The sequence below is a fragment of the Pongo pygmaeus genome, chromosome 9 (genome assembly GCF_028885625.2).
Source record: "Pongo pygmaeus isolate AG05252 chromosome 9, NHGRI_mPonPyg2-v2.0_pri, whole genome shotgun sequence".
NCBI classification, from domain to species: Eukaryota; Metazoa; Chordata; class Mammalia; order Primates; family Hominidae; genus Pongo; species Pongo pygmaeus.
In genome coordinates this window covers 130663183-130678457 of record NC_072382.2, presented here as the reverse complement: position 1 = coordinate 130678457, position 15275 = coordinate 130663183, and the positions used below count along the sequence as shown (strand labels likewise).

General features: G+C 42.9%; 1 protein-coding gene across 4 annotated transcripts in view; it reads left to right on the top strand.

Moving 5' to 3' along the window:
- The window catches only part of KCNJ1 (potassium inwardly rectifying channel subfamily J member 1), a 29321-nt gene extending 15233 nt beyond the window's left edge, over positions 1-14088 (top strand). For 2 of the 4 annotated variants that reach the window (XM_054441345.2, XM_054441346.2), the window contains 2 exons: positions 1235-1404; positions 11848-14088. In XM_054441345.2, the coding sequence (XP_054297320.2) occupies positions 11869-12987 (1119 nt within the window). In that variant the 5' untranslated portion in view covers positions 1235-1404; positions 11848-11868 and the 3' untranslated portion in view covers positions 12988-14088. Of the gene's footprint in view, positions 1-1234; positions 1405-2169; positions 2205-11847 lie in introns of those variants that run through there. The other 2 variants (XM_054441347.2, XM_054441344.2) reach the window with 2 other exon arrangements.
- The last annotated feature ends 1187 nt before the right edge of the window (positions 14089-15275 follow it).

The window sequence follows — 15275 nt, the reverse complement described above, 5'->3', positions numbered from 1 at the left end:
CCCATTTTTCAGATGAGGAAATTGACACACTGAGTACCCAATGTTAGAGCTAGTAAGTGACTGATTTCAGATTCAAACACTAGAAACCTACTTCTTAAATCTTACCCCATAGGCCACTTGTTGGGACTGGGACAGAGAAACTTCAAACATACTAAGGTGTGGGCCTAGAAGGCATCCAGATCCCACTCCAAACCCAAGCACCTGGTGCTCTGTGCCTTAGATCTTGCATGTCTGTGGAAGCTGGCCTACACCAGCCTTCTTTGCCTCATGCAACATAATGAATACTAGTCCCCGAGTGTCCATACTCAAGACATTAGTTGAATTTTTTCCATTTTATAAATTGTCAAGGTTGGGCATCCTATATATTTTCTTTAAAACAAAGTGCACTTTCTTGTTGCAGACACTCGGTAAAGCATGTTCAGGCCTCTCGTCCACATGGAATCCATTCCTTTCTGGTCTGGAAAGACTGAGTTGATTTAATACCAAACCAAACCACAGAGAACCAGAAGGGTCAGACTAATAACAGGATCTCTGCACACATAATAGCTACAACTTTTTAATAAACACTGAAATTCCTTCATTAAACTCTGGTACCATTTGAGGTGGGCGGCTGAATATGAGACTTAAGAACAGTTTCATTACAGAAGTATCCGGTTTTTAGAACAACCATCTCCTCCTCAACACACATACAGGATAAACAAGTGGAAGAATGATTATTTGATTTGCAAAAATTATTCTTCACTTTATAAAATAATCCACTATAGGATTCGTATAAATATCTAATATCCTAATGCATATGTAATATGATTCATCATACACAATTTCTGTCTACATACATCTTTTGAGAGTATACGGTGATTTCAATATGGAATTATATATCTACATGTGTACAATGGTATTTTCAATGCAGCAGTGTTCTTTTTAATAGTAATAAGAATAAAAAGACCATGAGAATAGGAAAGACTGTGGATCATTGTGTTAATTTAATTTTCAATCCTAAATTCACTAGAAACGAGAATGGACTAGTTAGGGAGGTGTGGCCTGAGTGTGTGGTAGAGGTTTGAGAACTTGGGTTAAAGTTGAGTCCACCGGAGCCCGAGCTGACCTTTCTACCTTTGCTGATGTGGAGGGTCCTCTGTGTTCCTGGTCCAAACTGACTGAAGTTTCACCCTGGCTTCTGTGTGGGCCTGTCCTCTGTCTCCAGACAGTAGCCATGTGTGTTGTATTTTACCAGGTTTCTTCTCTACTGTGCCTTCATCCCCACCCTGGGCCCTGACAGAGACAGTGTGACAAGTTCTGAGCCCCACAGGTGGAATCCCAAACCAAGCAGCTCTTGCTGGTCACCCCAAGGTCTACTTATACATGAAGGTTTGAAAATCATCTCCTGAACCTCTTCTGACAGAGGTGAGTGGCTTGATTTTCAGTAAGCAACTATTGGACACCCCAGGCTACAAGAAAGCTAGGTAAGCATTTGGTTATGCAGAGCCTCTTAGACAAAGGCTGTGGGACTTAATCATTTGCCCTTTCACATTCTGCAAGTACTGAGTCCCACCACCAGCATCAGAGAGTGGTGTTAGGCTGGCATTGCCCTCTCCACAGCCACTTTCAAAAATCAAGCACTTTGAGTCATTTACACCTTCCTATATCTGTTTATTTCCTTGACAGATACCTGTTGAGCCTCCGTTCTCTGCCTGTGCTGGGGCAGGCAGGGACTGGGGACATGGCAGTGGAGGAGACAGCACAAAAGTGAATGTATCAGTTAAAATTACTGTTCATAGCACAAATGAAAGGAAAGCATACTGTCAAATATTGCAAGGAGAGGAAACTTGATTTAAATGGGGAGGGGTATCTTCCTCCTTCTTTGAGAAACTAACATTTAAATGTCTTTCTGAGAAATGACATTTAACTTGAGGTCAAGAAGTTGGCAAGGGGGTGGGGGTGGCCTGGGGAAGAGTAGAGCGCCAAGGGTTTCCAGCCAAGGAAATAGCAGGTGATGCAGGCCCAGAGAGGTTAAACGACCTGCTCCAGCCTCTATGGTTGGAGGCGGGGGGGCCTCTGATGTATCCTTTTGCCTTTGTATCCCCAGTCTGCTTCCTGGACATGACCTCAGTACTGACTCCAAGGTCAAGAGCTTTGCCCTCTGCTAGAGCAGTGAGTGTATGGGGCTGGCTCATCGTCACTGGCAGGTTTTCCTTATCCACCAGGTGGTGGGTTGGCGGGTGGGCAGGAGGGGTTGGGGGGGTTGCCTCCTCTTCCCACAGGAACCATTGTCATCACACCAAACTTCTGCCTATAGAAGAAGTAACAACACCCTGTAGAGGCCTACAGATGTCCCTAAATGTAAAATGGCACTCCCACAACCTCAGGTCATTTGCTTATGCCAGGACAATCCACAGAAGCTTCCTAAAAAATGCATGATGCTGGACAGTGTATCTTCAGCTGCTCTCATGGCTGCTTCTTAATTCTGTTGATATCATAACCATTTCTAAACTCTGCCTGGCTCTACCAGGCCCCTCTCATGACATCAGGGCCTGTGGGCCTTCTCCTCCAACACACACCCTCACATCCAACGCAGGGTACCTGCTGCCCTCTCCATCGAGCCCTCTCCTTCCTCCTCTTGTAGTGCTTTTGTAGATGCTGCAAAACCCCAGAAAACTGTCCCCTCCTGATCGTTTTATGCTCACTATCTAAAAAGGTTTGGACCCTTGCTAGCTGTCACCTTCTTATGTGATCACTCACGCAAAGCAAGGAAATGTATAGAAAACCATTCCTGGTGCAGAGTAAGTTGATGCTGAATAAATATTTACTTTCCCTCTACATTGTTTACCAACTGTGTTACATATGCTTTAGGGCTTAAAAGCAAAGACTCGTCAGTTGGGAAGATCTCGATTCTTCCAATCTTTGCTCTTTGGGCTTTCTGCTTTGTGACCTTGGATAAGTTACTTAACTTCTCTGAGCCTCAGTTCCCAGCCTCCTAGAGTTACTATGAGTTTAAATCCAACAACACCTTTAAGAGATTTTACATCCGTGCCTGGGATGACACTACAGGCCTTTGGGGGCCCAGAATGCCACTACTCCAGAGGGGCACCGCTGGCATCGTGCTCCAGGGGGCGCTGTTCACTGAGACTGCCGCAGCGTGTGTCTCCAGCAACCGGCAGCAGACTACAGAAGCCCTCTCTGGCTGCTTCAATGGCCATTCCACACTCTCTGGAGACTGTTATCAGCCCCAGCCTTTTTCTTCATTCATCTGTGCTTTGCACTTCCACTTTTACCTTGGTTTACCTTCTCAACCCTGGCTCAACCCACTTACATCCAATAAAGCAACACTTTCCCTTAAAGTGCAGTACTCTCTGAAGTTTAGAAGAGAAAAATTCTTAGAAAATCTCTAGTATAGCCAAGTAGCTCCCATTGTGTGGCAGTGAGTTTCTCCTGTCCCCTAGGGTGCTCCAGCTCCTTGTCACTGTTCCTCACAGTCCCTGAGGATGTGCTGCTCTCTCTTTAAAACTCTGAACAAGGCAGGGACCAAGTGCTTCTTTTGGTCTTTCTTCATATAGCTGAGACATGCTAGCATTTCTGAACTATCTTAAGAAACTATTATGAAGAACAACAGGAAACAATATTGGAAATACAGCGGCCAGGCATGGTGGCTCACACCCGTAATCTCAGCAGTTTGGGAGGCCAAGGGAGGAGGATTGCTTGAGGCCAGGAGTTCAAGACCAGCCTGGGAAACATAGTAAGACTCCGTCTCTACAAAAACAATAACAACAACAAAATCAGCTGGGTATGGTGGTGCACACCTGTGGTCTCAGGTCCTTTTTTTTTTTTTTTAAGACGGAGTCTCGCTCTGTCACCCAGGCTGGAGTGCTCTGGCGTGATCTCGGGTCACTGCAAGCTCCGCCTCCCAGGTTTGCACCATTCTCCTGCCTCAGCTTCCAGAGTAGCTGGGACTACAGTGCCCGCCACCACGCCTGGCTAATTTTTTGTATTTTTAGTAGAGATGGGGTTTCACCGTGTTAACCAGGATGGTCTCGATCTCCTGACCTCGTGATCCACCCGCCTTGGCCTCCCAAAGTGCTGGGATTACAGGCATGAGCCACCGCGCCCGGCTGGTCTCAGGTACTTTGAGGCTGAGGCAGGAGGATCACTTGAGCCCAGGGGGTCAAAGATGCAGTGAGCCATGATTGCACCACTGCACTCCAATCTGGATGACAGAGTGCGACCCTGTCTCAAAAATAAATAAATAAAGAAGAAACGAAAGAAAAGAAATGAAAAAGAAAATACATACAGGATAAGCATCCACCTTCCAAAGCATTGATTTCTGACTATAGCAAATGCGGGCTGCCACCAAAGACTGGTAAGCCATCACAAACACCTTGCCTGGGTTCAGGCTTCACTAGCTCCCAGTGGTGGGGACATCACAGCTTCCAGTGCTTCCCACTGGGACCCAATCAAGGTGCCAAGAAGAAGTATAGGTTTTTGTGGTGAGTTATCTTAGGATAACCAATGGCTTTGGGAAACAAGTTAGCTAGATAGAATTTAAAAGCCGAACCTGAAATTTTTAACTCATTTTAATGGCTTTTTCTATTTAACTTGGCTATATCCTTGATTCTTCACTTCTTCATACAGAAACAAACATATGTACCAATTGCACATAGGCATGTAAGACTTGTGGAAGCCATGGAATGGAACTGGTTCTCACCAATGGGCTTGTAAAGTGGTTTTGTTGTGTTATAGTTATACTTATTTCCTGTGCTCTTAGGGTCTTCCATGGTCAGTGCCCTCCAGTCAGAAAGCACCAGTAGTATCCTGTATTTGAGCAAGCTGGACTTTTTGCAGCTATGGAGAACTGCACCATAAGCAATCATGGGGCGTCTCACTGAGAGGGTTTTGGAAAGGACTTGCGTAGGATCTAGGCATGTTTCAGGTGATGTGGCGGGGGAGGCTTAAGGAAGCAATGCTTTGCTCTGGATTAGGGGCTGTTAGGGAGTAGTGATGATTCTATGATCGAATATGTTGATAATTCTCATTATCTAGGTGAGAAGACTGACATGAGGCTAAAGCTGTTCTGGGGAAAGAAACAGCAGACACTCATCATAGCCAGGATGGGGGGATATTTGGCCATTTTGTGGCTTGGACAATGTTTGTGTTTTGTTGGTGTTCAGACATGATTACAGAGTGGCCTTGTTTTATCCCAATCCATCATGATCTGAGTGGCCTGGTCTGAGGCTGATGATCTGTGAGATTGCTTGTGCTTAACAGGAGCAAGACCCAGCCTCATGTGCCAGGAGAACCAAGACCTCGCCGGTACTATGAGGTCACTTTCCAGAGGCCTGCTTTTCCACAGATCCAATCCTAGTTAACGTCTAGGGTGAAAGAAGAACAGCATCAAGCCTCGGTACCGTGGCTCTGTTCAGCCTTGCCAAGGATAATTCTCTCCCTCTATCCTGTTCCCACCTCTCCAAGACAAGGCTTTTGCCCTGATTATAGAGAAAACCTTTATAAAACATGTTTGTATTTTCCAGATCTTCTGTTGCACACTGGGAGAATGGGCTCTGAAGCTAGCATAGTTGATAGACCAGATATGTTGTCAGAACCTTCATCACTCTCACGAAGCCTTTTCCTCCGTTGGCTGTAGTCTCCAATATGGCCCATTTTGCTCTGCGTGGCAGACCCCGATTGGCCTGGACCAGTGACCCCTGGTTAAACTGCCATGCTAGTTTGAAATTTGTGAACCAGTTATAATAATTGTAGCTATTTGTTGCATAATTGCTATTTTCTAGGAACTTTACCTATGCTATTGCATTTAAATCATACAACAATGTTTGAGAGTATATTATAGCCATTTCACAGGTGAGGAAACTGAGGCTCAGCAAAGGTCAGTGGTTTGCTCAGGTCACCTGACTGTTGGGTGGCAGAGATAGGGTTCAAATCGATGTCCGTGCTAACCTGAGCTAGAAGCCCTTCCACTCTGCCATGCTGCCCCTAGCTGTTACCTCTTCTGGGAACATTCCTGGCCAGGATCTCCTATCTTCTCCTGATCCCCTGTGCACAAAAGGCCAAGTTATTCAGAAAGTGATACTCTGGCTGGCTGGCCCAGAGACGCCTACAGAGCATGGTGTGCCTCCTGAGAGTACCAACACCATCAGACCTTGTGATGCTCCAGCCCTTTTTCCCCAAGCTCTCTTCTCTGGGAGGAGGGAGGCACCTAGGAAGGCCTTTGCTGCACTCGCACCTTGGATACAGACACACTGTGGTTCACAGCAGTGGGGACCCAGGAGTATGGTCACCCTACAAAAAAGTAGGGTATTTCTGAAGTGCATTCCCAAGTCTAGCCTGGAAGAGTCCTGAAGCTCAGATGCCCTCTTCTATGCCCATGAGGCCAGGAAAGATGGTTTCTACCAGCCTTGCCAAGTTCTATCTAAAAAGAGCCCATGCTGTTCCCGTGTGAGCTGCCTGATAGTGGTAAAGACATCAGAGATAACTTCTCTGGCATTACTGAACAGAAGGGAAATGCCACTCTCAGTCCACTAGAGGTTCTGGATGTGATAAGTGTAGTCTGTGGAGCTAGATGGTTTACTGCTTCTTGGGGATCTGAACCTTTGCAGATCCAGCAGGGTGGTGATCCTCCAATAGCTTGAGATGATTTTCATAGAAAACAGGAAGTCCTCTACAGCAGCAGTTAGATGCAGTTGTTTTCTTTCCTTAGCAAAGCTGAGTAAGAATACAAGCCCAACTCCCACCCAACCTTCTGAGTCTCCTTTTTGGGGCTGCCTTAACATCCTGTCCTCAATCTTTTCAAGGCAGCAAACCTGCCACATTACAATTCTTGAATTACTTATTTGTGAACAACTTGAGAGCAGGGACTGTTACCTTGCATTGTTTCCTAGCATAGCACCTGGTATATAGTAGATGCTCAATAAATAATGTGTTTGTTTAATTATATTGATTAAGAAGGAAGAGGCTGTGCCCCATAATCCCATTCAATCATTGCAATGGAAAATCCTCAAGAAATGTTTCCGGATTCAATCGACTGTTGGCAAAGCAGTAGTTTTTTCATAGAAATGAATTTCTTCTCCATCACGGTTAGAAAGGGACTAGAGAAAATCATCTGACTTCTCCTGTCAGGCCACATAGCTCGTATTTCCTACCTCTAACCTGAAATCCTGACTCTCAGAAATGTCCTAAAGTTACCTAAGGATGTGTATGAGCTATGAGAGATTTGGCTGAAAGGCAGACTGCAATAAGCGTTTTTTTTTTTTTTTTTTTTCCATTTCTGTAGAGGAATAATAGACTTCTAATTCTAAATCAGAAGCAATAACAGCCATGCCTATTTTCCCTTTCCCCTCTTTGACATAGTGGCTGTTTGACTGCTGAGCAGGCTGGGGTGGTAAGTGCTGTAAGAAATCCCAAATTCTTAACGAATTGTTCTCAAGTGGATGTCTGTGGAAGAAGAGCTTCTGCACCTGGGTTCATCAGATTCAGTAAGGACCACAAACTGTTGGTCCCTCCCTTAAAATGAACACATACTGATTAAAGTAGATGTTGCATACAAATGAAGCACATATTTTTATGGAGAAAAGGAAATTCAGGAAGAAAATATGTTTATTTTCAAGAATTTGAAGGGCTGTTAAATGGAGGAGACTTCCGACTTATTTAGAATTTTAATGAGTTTTCTCTGAAGCACAACTAGAAGAATGTTCTTTATAACAGTTTCTCCTTTAGTTCTATGAAAAAAGATGTCAAATGGTACACCAAGTGCAGAGTGCGTTGGCCCTAGCTTGCCTTTGCAGCCCAGTGTCTCACTGAGGCTTTCTATGCTCCATTATTTGCTTACTTGGAACTTCTTTCATCTCCTCCACATTTTCTTTCCTTGGTTGCCCCTGCCTGGGTCACATAGAAGACGACACTGTAGTGTGGTTAGTAGTGCACACACAAGACATTTCCATTAGACTGGGAGCCACCAGATACTAAGTGATATAAGTGACAGTAAGCTCATTGCTTTTATATACCCATTGATTAATTTATTTATCATCATTCAGCAAATATTTGTAGAGTTTCTACTACATGTGACTCTAACTCATCTTCAGGGCTTGGCCTCAGGGTTACGGTTCTGCTCATCAAAATAGGTGCTCCCCGGAGTGCTCCCACTGTTTCATATCCTGGCATTTGTCACTGGTCATTTCATAGTTTATTGACTCATTTGCACCACCCTCTCTGCTGAAATGGGAGTTGCACGATAACAAGGATGGAGTCCATTGCTTCTCTGATGTCTAGCACAATGGTCAGCACACACAGTCAACATTGGGTATCAACATATCATCATTGAATAATGATTGATAAATAAATTAATGTATACATAAATGCAAAGAGTTTTCTGCTAGTTGAAGTATGTTTGCAAAGAAAGGATGGATCCCCAGCTGATGGGGATCTTTTTAAAAAGTTATTCTTTTTGGCATTATACCAACCATGCTCAGTTGTGGTTGATTTCCTTAGTTCACTTCCCCATTAGACTATGAACTCCTTGAGAACAGGAAGAGTTCTATTTGTCTTTGAAATCCTACAGAATAAGCATACAATCAGTGTTTGGGAAGTGCACAAAATGTCTATTTTCTGAGAATGGATTGTTTATAGAACAAAACGCTGAGGCACTAAAGAAAAAGTGGCAGTAATGTAATCCACTTGTTTTGCCAAGCCACTAAAAATACCTTGGTAAATATTAGCTAATGTGCAGCCCTTTGCTTGCTATTAAGATTTACTGATTTCAATAGAAAGGAACCTAAAAACTGAGCATATTATATAACCCAGACACCAGGGACAATCTCTAATCACCTAAGAGTTCATAAAATACATATTGGCTCCACCTGTGGTTAAATTAAATGCCATTATCTGAAAAAAGTAGGATCTGTGCAGTAATAGGTCTGCCATGTGAATGACAGGTTTGGTTAGTGGATGAATTTATCCTGTATCATTGCATTCTCTACGAATAATCCCTCTCACTCTGAACAAATAAATCAATAGCATTGGCTAACCCAGTGCATGTAAAAAACACCTTCAGTAAATGCCAGGTTTTCCAGAATAATAAAGACTTCCAACGATAAAGACTTCTTTTAAGTCTCTTTCTTACATAGCTATTGTATAGAGAGATTAACATGGTATTTTGTTTCTTCCTGGTGTGATCTTACTTTTGTCTTGTAAATATGTACTTATCTATGTCTGTATGTTCACCTGCATCTTTGTGAACACTTGGAAAACTCAGTATTTCAGTGGGTTTCAGAGAATAGGCTGGGAGATTCATGATAAGTAACTGTTTCCGGCCAGTAGTTATTAGTTAGGCACAACTTTTAGGAGAAACAAGTGAGCAATAGAGCATGGCCAAGGAGAGGAAGGCAATGCTGGAACCCAATCCACGCCTGCTGCCCAGAGACCTTAGCTGATGGCTTGTCATGTCTTAGCATGTTGGTATTCAAGCCATGTGATGTTGGAAAGAAAAAATACATATTCAGCTTGGGGCCTGGTCTGAGAACAACCAATTGCCTTGGTTTAAATCACAGGACTCCACTATCAAATTAAGTGTTTCCAAGTTTACACAAATTAGTGTCAGTCCACTGACTGTCGCCTACAATAAATTAGGCTGAGTCTAAAAGAAATCAGTCTGCATAGAAAGACCAACAACCAGCACCACTTCCTTGCTTTTTCCAGCCATGAATGCTTCCAGTCAGAATGTGTTTGAGATGTTGGTAAGTGGAGGCTGGGGAAATCACCTCTCTGGAAAGCCAGGCAGATAATGTTTCATTATTAATGAAGTCATGGAAACTCAACGTTATTCAAGTGATCAATCAGGGGGGTACTTCTTCACTCTACAGAAATCTTCTTTACCTTTAAAAGTAAAATGAATTTAAGGGAGGCTAGAGGAGCAGGGTGCTGGGGAAAAAAACTCAGAAGTTGGTGTGTTAGGAGCCATCTCTGGAATTATAATGTATGACAAAGAGAATGTGGATTCAATTGATATATGTTGGTTTTAGAATTTACTATTTGAGCTGAGAGTCACTCTCTGGAGAGCTGGGTAAACAGTGCGACCCTGAATGCACCTGGGAGAGAGGTCAGTCTACATGAGTGTGGACCAGGGCAAAGGATGTGTGTGCGAGGCAAGGAGAAGACCATTTCCTCCTCTGTACCTCACATGCACCATCCCCTAATCCTCGTTGGGGACTTGAGGTCAATAAGGGCAGTGTGGGATGAGAGGAGGGCCCTCTGACTATGTGCACTGCTGTTTATTCTCTTGGCAGCATTTTCTTTTTTTATGTCTTTAGAACCTGCCCTCAACATTTCAAATCACCACAGCTGTGGTTTTCTTGTCACCGCTTCGACTTGGTGTTGGCTTCTTGTGTTTTCAGCTGGGTTAAGGCCTTGAACAAGACACTGTGGGATATCACTATTATTTAAAATGTATCACTCAGTTGGTTTCGCTTCCTAGTTCTTACAAATAAACACATTTTTCAAGGGGGATTTTGAAATCTATTTAAAAAACATATTTGCATTTAATGAAAAATACCCTGAAGACATTGTGGACCAGGGTGGGCACACCTTGATATTCTTGGGCGTAGGGGAGGAGGTAATCTAGCGTTTATGACTTTGGGTTTCACCACTGTTGGCTGTTTATGGGACAGGCCCTTTGCTATTTTGCTGTAAAATGAAAGTCACAGTAATGTCATCTATAAAAAATCAATTGAGCAAATAGGATTTTGAAAAATGTAATTCATTCACTGAATTATTTCATTTACGTTTACTGAATAAACAGTAGGCACTCATCAACTGTGCTAGCAATTGGGATATAGGAATGAATAAAGTATGGTCTGTCTTTATGGAGTATTATTTAAATCAGTGCTCCCCAATCCTCCAGCTCTGGAGGGAAGGAAGTGTTAGATGTGTTGATGGTGGCTCTCATACTATTTCTTTTGGGAATCTTGGGAAACCATGGGGAGAAGGTAGGAACAGGCTTGTAGATTTATGGAGAAGCCCTGTGAGACCATCTGGTTGGATCTGAGCTCTGTTCTAAATAGTGTTGAGCATTTAACAAAAAGAAATATGACCAATACTTGTCTAAAAATATTTTAGGGAAGTGTGACTTTAGAATATAACATTTGATAATTGAGACACGGAGTGGTAGAAGCTCCCCTAGACTGGAGGCAGGGAGCCCTATATTCTAGTTGTCATCCTGCCACTGGCTAGGTACATGAATTTGGACAAGTTATTTAAATTTTCTGAATCTCAGTTTTCTCATTTGATAAATGAGAGAACAGAACTGAATTAGGATTTTTCTTGATATATGCGTATCAATAGAAGTACATAGATGATTTAGGTAGTATATTGATGAGTGTTTTATTGACCAGTTATTTATTTTTCTATATCTCGAAAACATATATAATGCTTCAAGTTTGTGATTTCTCAGAAATTATTGCTTAAGGCTAAACTTATGAGAAGGTGATTTAAGTAATATTCAATAAATAAAAATACAGGTCATAATTGGTTATTACAAACATATTTAAGGTTGTGTGAGACCCCTTGAGGTCAGAAAACACTTGAATATATAATCACTCAGTTTGTCTTCATTTCTAGCTCTCTGTAATTATTTTGCCTCTTTATGTTCGAGTAACATGGTCTTCCAGTGGAAAGTTTCTATCAGAAATAGCATTGTGGTATCCAGAATAAACTTGTCAGCTTGCCAAATGATTAGTAACCCAGATAATTTTGAATGATCTTTTCATAGTTAGGTCTTTTATGTGAGTCACCTAGTTCACTATTGCTATAAACATAATCCTTTTTTGTTTTTCTTTGATATGTTTTCAGATCAGGGTGTTGACAGAAAGTATGCTCAAACATCTTCGGAAATGGGTCGTCACTCGTTTTTTTGGTCATTCTCGGCAAAGAACAAGGCTAGTCTCCAAAGATGGAAGGTGCAACATAGAATTTGGCAATGTGGAAGCACAGTCAAGGTTTATATTCTTTGTGGACATCTGGACAACGGTACTTGACCTCAAATGGAGATACAAAATGACCGTTTTCATCACAGCCTTCTTGGGGAGTTGGTTTTTCTTTGGTCTCCTGTGGTATGCAGTAGCGTACATTCACAAAGACCTCCCGGAGTTCCATCCTTCTGCCAATCACACTCCCTGTGTGGAGAATATTAATGGCTTGACCTCAGCTTTTCTGTTTTCTCTGGAGACTCAAGTGACCATTGGATATGGATTCAGGTGTGTGACAGAACAGTGTGCCACTGCCATTTTTCTGCTTATCTTTCAGTCTATACTTGGAGTTATAATCAATTCTTTCATGTGTGGGGCCATCTTAGCCAAGATCTCCAGGCCCAAAAAACGTGCCAAGACCATTACATTCAGCAAGAACGCAGTGATCAGCAAACGGGGAGGGAAGCTTTGCCTCCTAATCCGAGTGGCTAATCTCAGGAAGAGCCTTCTTATTGGCAGTCACATTTATGGAAAGCTTCTGAAGACCACAGTCACTCCTGAAGGAGAGACCATTATTTTGGACCAGATCAATATCAACTTTGTAGTTGATGCTGGGAATGAAAATTTATTCTTCATCTCCCCACTGACAATTTACCATGTCATTGATCACAACAGCCCTTTCTTCCACATGGCAGCGGAGACCCTTCTCCAGCAGGACTTTGAATTAGTGGTGTTTTTAGATGGCACAGTGGAGTCCACCAGTGCTACCTGCCAAGTCCGGACATCCTATGTCCCAGAGGAGGTGCTTTGGGGCTACCGTTTTGCTCCCATAGTATCCAAGACAAAAGAAGGGAAATACCGAGTGGATTTCCATAACTTTAGCAAGACAGTGGAAGTGGAGACCCCTCACTGTGCCATGTGCCTTTATAATGAGAAAGATGCTAGAGCCAGGATGAAGACAGGCTATGACAACCCCAACTTCATCTTGTCAGAAGTCAATGAAACAGATGACACCAAAATGTAACAGTGGCTTTTCAACAGGAGTAAAGCAAAGTCTCTAAAGTTCCTAGTGGCTATAAGCATTATGAAGCAGTCAACAATTTAGGGGTACGAAAGTAGGATGAGAGCCTTCAAATCTACCAGCACAAAGACCCCTGAGCCCCGCAACTGGGATCCCACAAGACATGCATCTCTACAAGGCTACTGTATTAGAACGTGCAATGCATTTATATGAAACTGGCATATGGAAGCCATAGGTGCTCTCTTGAAATCTTAAATATGATTATTTGAGCTCATATAAGGTGGATTGGAGCAGACAAAATTATCAAAAGTTTCATGAACAGGCCAAACAAAATATTTTTTAAAGTTTCCTTAAAGAAGTTATGAACTTTAGAAAGGATCAGGGGACAATAATAATCTCATTTTGATTCTACTGATAAGAACGACTCCACTTTTAATGTGGACTGTTACTCATGGAAAAGTTGTCTCCTAATTTGCGGAGATGAACCAACCAATCAATGACAATAAGAAAATGCTTACACAAAGAACAACTTGAGGCTCTAACCTTCTCATGTGGTACATTTAGACAGAGGCTAAATCTGCACACTAGAATCTTGATGATACCTTCCTGTAAAACAGAATGCTCTAGTTAAAAAGTGGTGATGATATTTCTTTCATTCTGTATTGGATGGCTTAAAGGGCTATAAATCTGTTTATAAAGAGCATTTCCTGCTCTTCCAAGACAGCAATGAGGAGTTGGAAGGTGCAAAGTCAGTAGAGAAGGGAATGTGTCATTAATGCACCTGAGAAGAAACAGTTTCATGTGTTCCTCCACCTAGAGTTTGTACTGGAATGCTACTTCTAAAGAAGAAGTGGGAAAGAGAGGAATGGGATGGAGCCCCACAGTCAGAATGTTACTATGTCTTTCTTTCCCCTAGAGCCCATCTTCCTAAAAGGGACCAGCTTATGGAAGGATCGACCTTCAGGGGAAGGTTTTACTGTGAAATTCTTCTTCAGATTCCCACCTGCATCATTCTGAATGTGTCCTGGAAAAAAACTGGTACTCAAAGCTGCTTAGGAATCAAAATGTTTTCAGTGTGTTGATTAATATAGTAAATTTCTGAAACTGTGCATGCACTTTGATTATTATTATTACTATGCATTAACTGAGTCAGATTCCAGGTGAAAATCCTCTTGCAGAGAGGACCGTCTCCTGGAAGGGGCGGGAGGAGTGGAGAGGAAGCAGATAGGACACATTTGTTGTCTGGAGTCCTCAGGAGGAAATGACCCTGGCCGCAGACACACCCCTTCCGGTACAGCTCCATCACGCCTCTCCAGTGTGAGTCTTGGCACATAAAACGGCAGCTGCCCACAGTTGTTGGGAGGGATGGCTTATGTTTTTCCATGCCTGGGCTGTATTTGTACAGATCCATGCACCACTCTGATCCTTCTGACTAAGAACAGTGGGAAGTCTGATGGTTTTAGGGTTGCACACCTTGTCAGTGGCCATAACAGTGGCCATAGCTGGCCCATGTGGAACTCTCACTCTGTGCCTGTGAGTGCTTTGGCACCACAATTTAATGTGCTGACAGGAAAAAGAAATCAGGTATCACAAGCTTGAGAGAGCTGGAATTCTCTGCTGGCCCACTGTCATGATGTAGCCCCTTCATAAACTGGAGGGAAACTGTGTTGACACTTGTTCCCATCAGCATGCACTCCTCCTGGTGTATTCTCCTGCTGGCCGGCAGCGTGCATGTAGATGGCTGGAAGTGAGATGGTCATAAGCAATCCATTCCCTTTGATTGTTTAGGGAGGTGAACAACATACATCTTTCTGATTGGTATTTACTTCTGGGTTATTTGGTGGAAGCCCATCTGCTTCTAAATATCCCTTTGCTAGGATCAAGACACTCTGCACCTGGAGTCTCTTTTTTAATGGAAATTCCCATTGACCCTCTAGCAACCATTAGCACAGGTACATCCAATTAAGCCCCTAGGAAATGAGGCCTGGAACAGGTAACTTTTGATAGGTTTAAGGAGTGGCTGGAACCCCAAAGCGCATAAAACTCCTGTGCATTTTAAGAAAGGGGGTAACAAGGGAATGGGTGCTCAAGTAGTAAAGAGAAATGAAAAATAGCCTCAGAAGGCCAAACTGCTTGTAGGTTAACAACACTGCTAAAGGCAGCCTTTTTATTACAATGCAGTAACATTTTGCCCAGTGGGATCTGACTGCATTAGTACTGCTATTTGCTACAGATGCAGGATTATTCTATTTGCTGATTTTAAAAGCACGTCAACAGTTCTAATTTCCTTC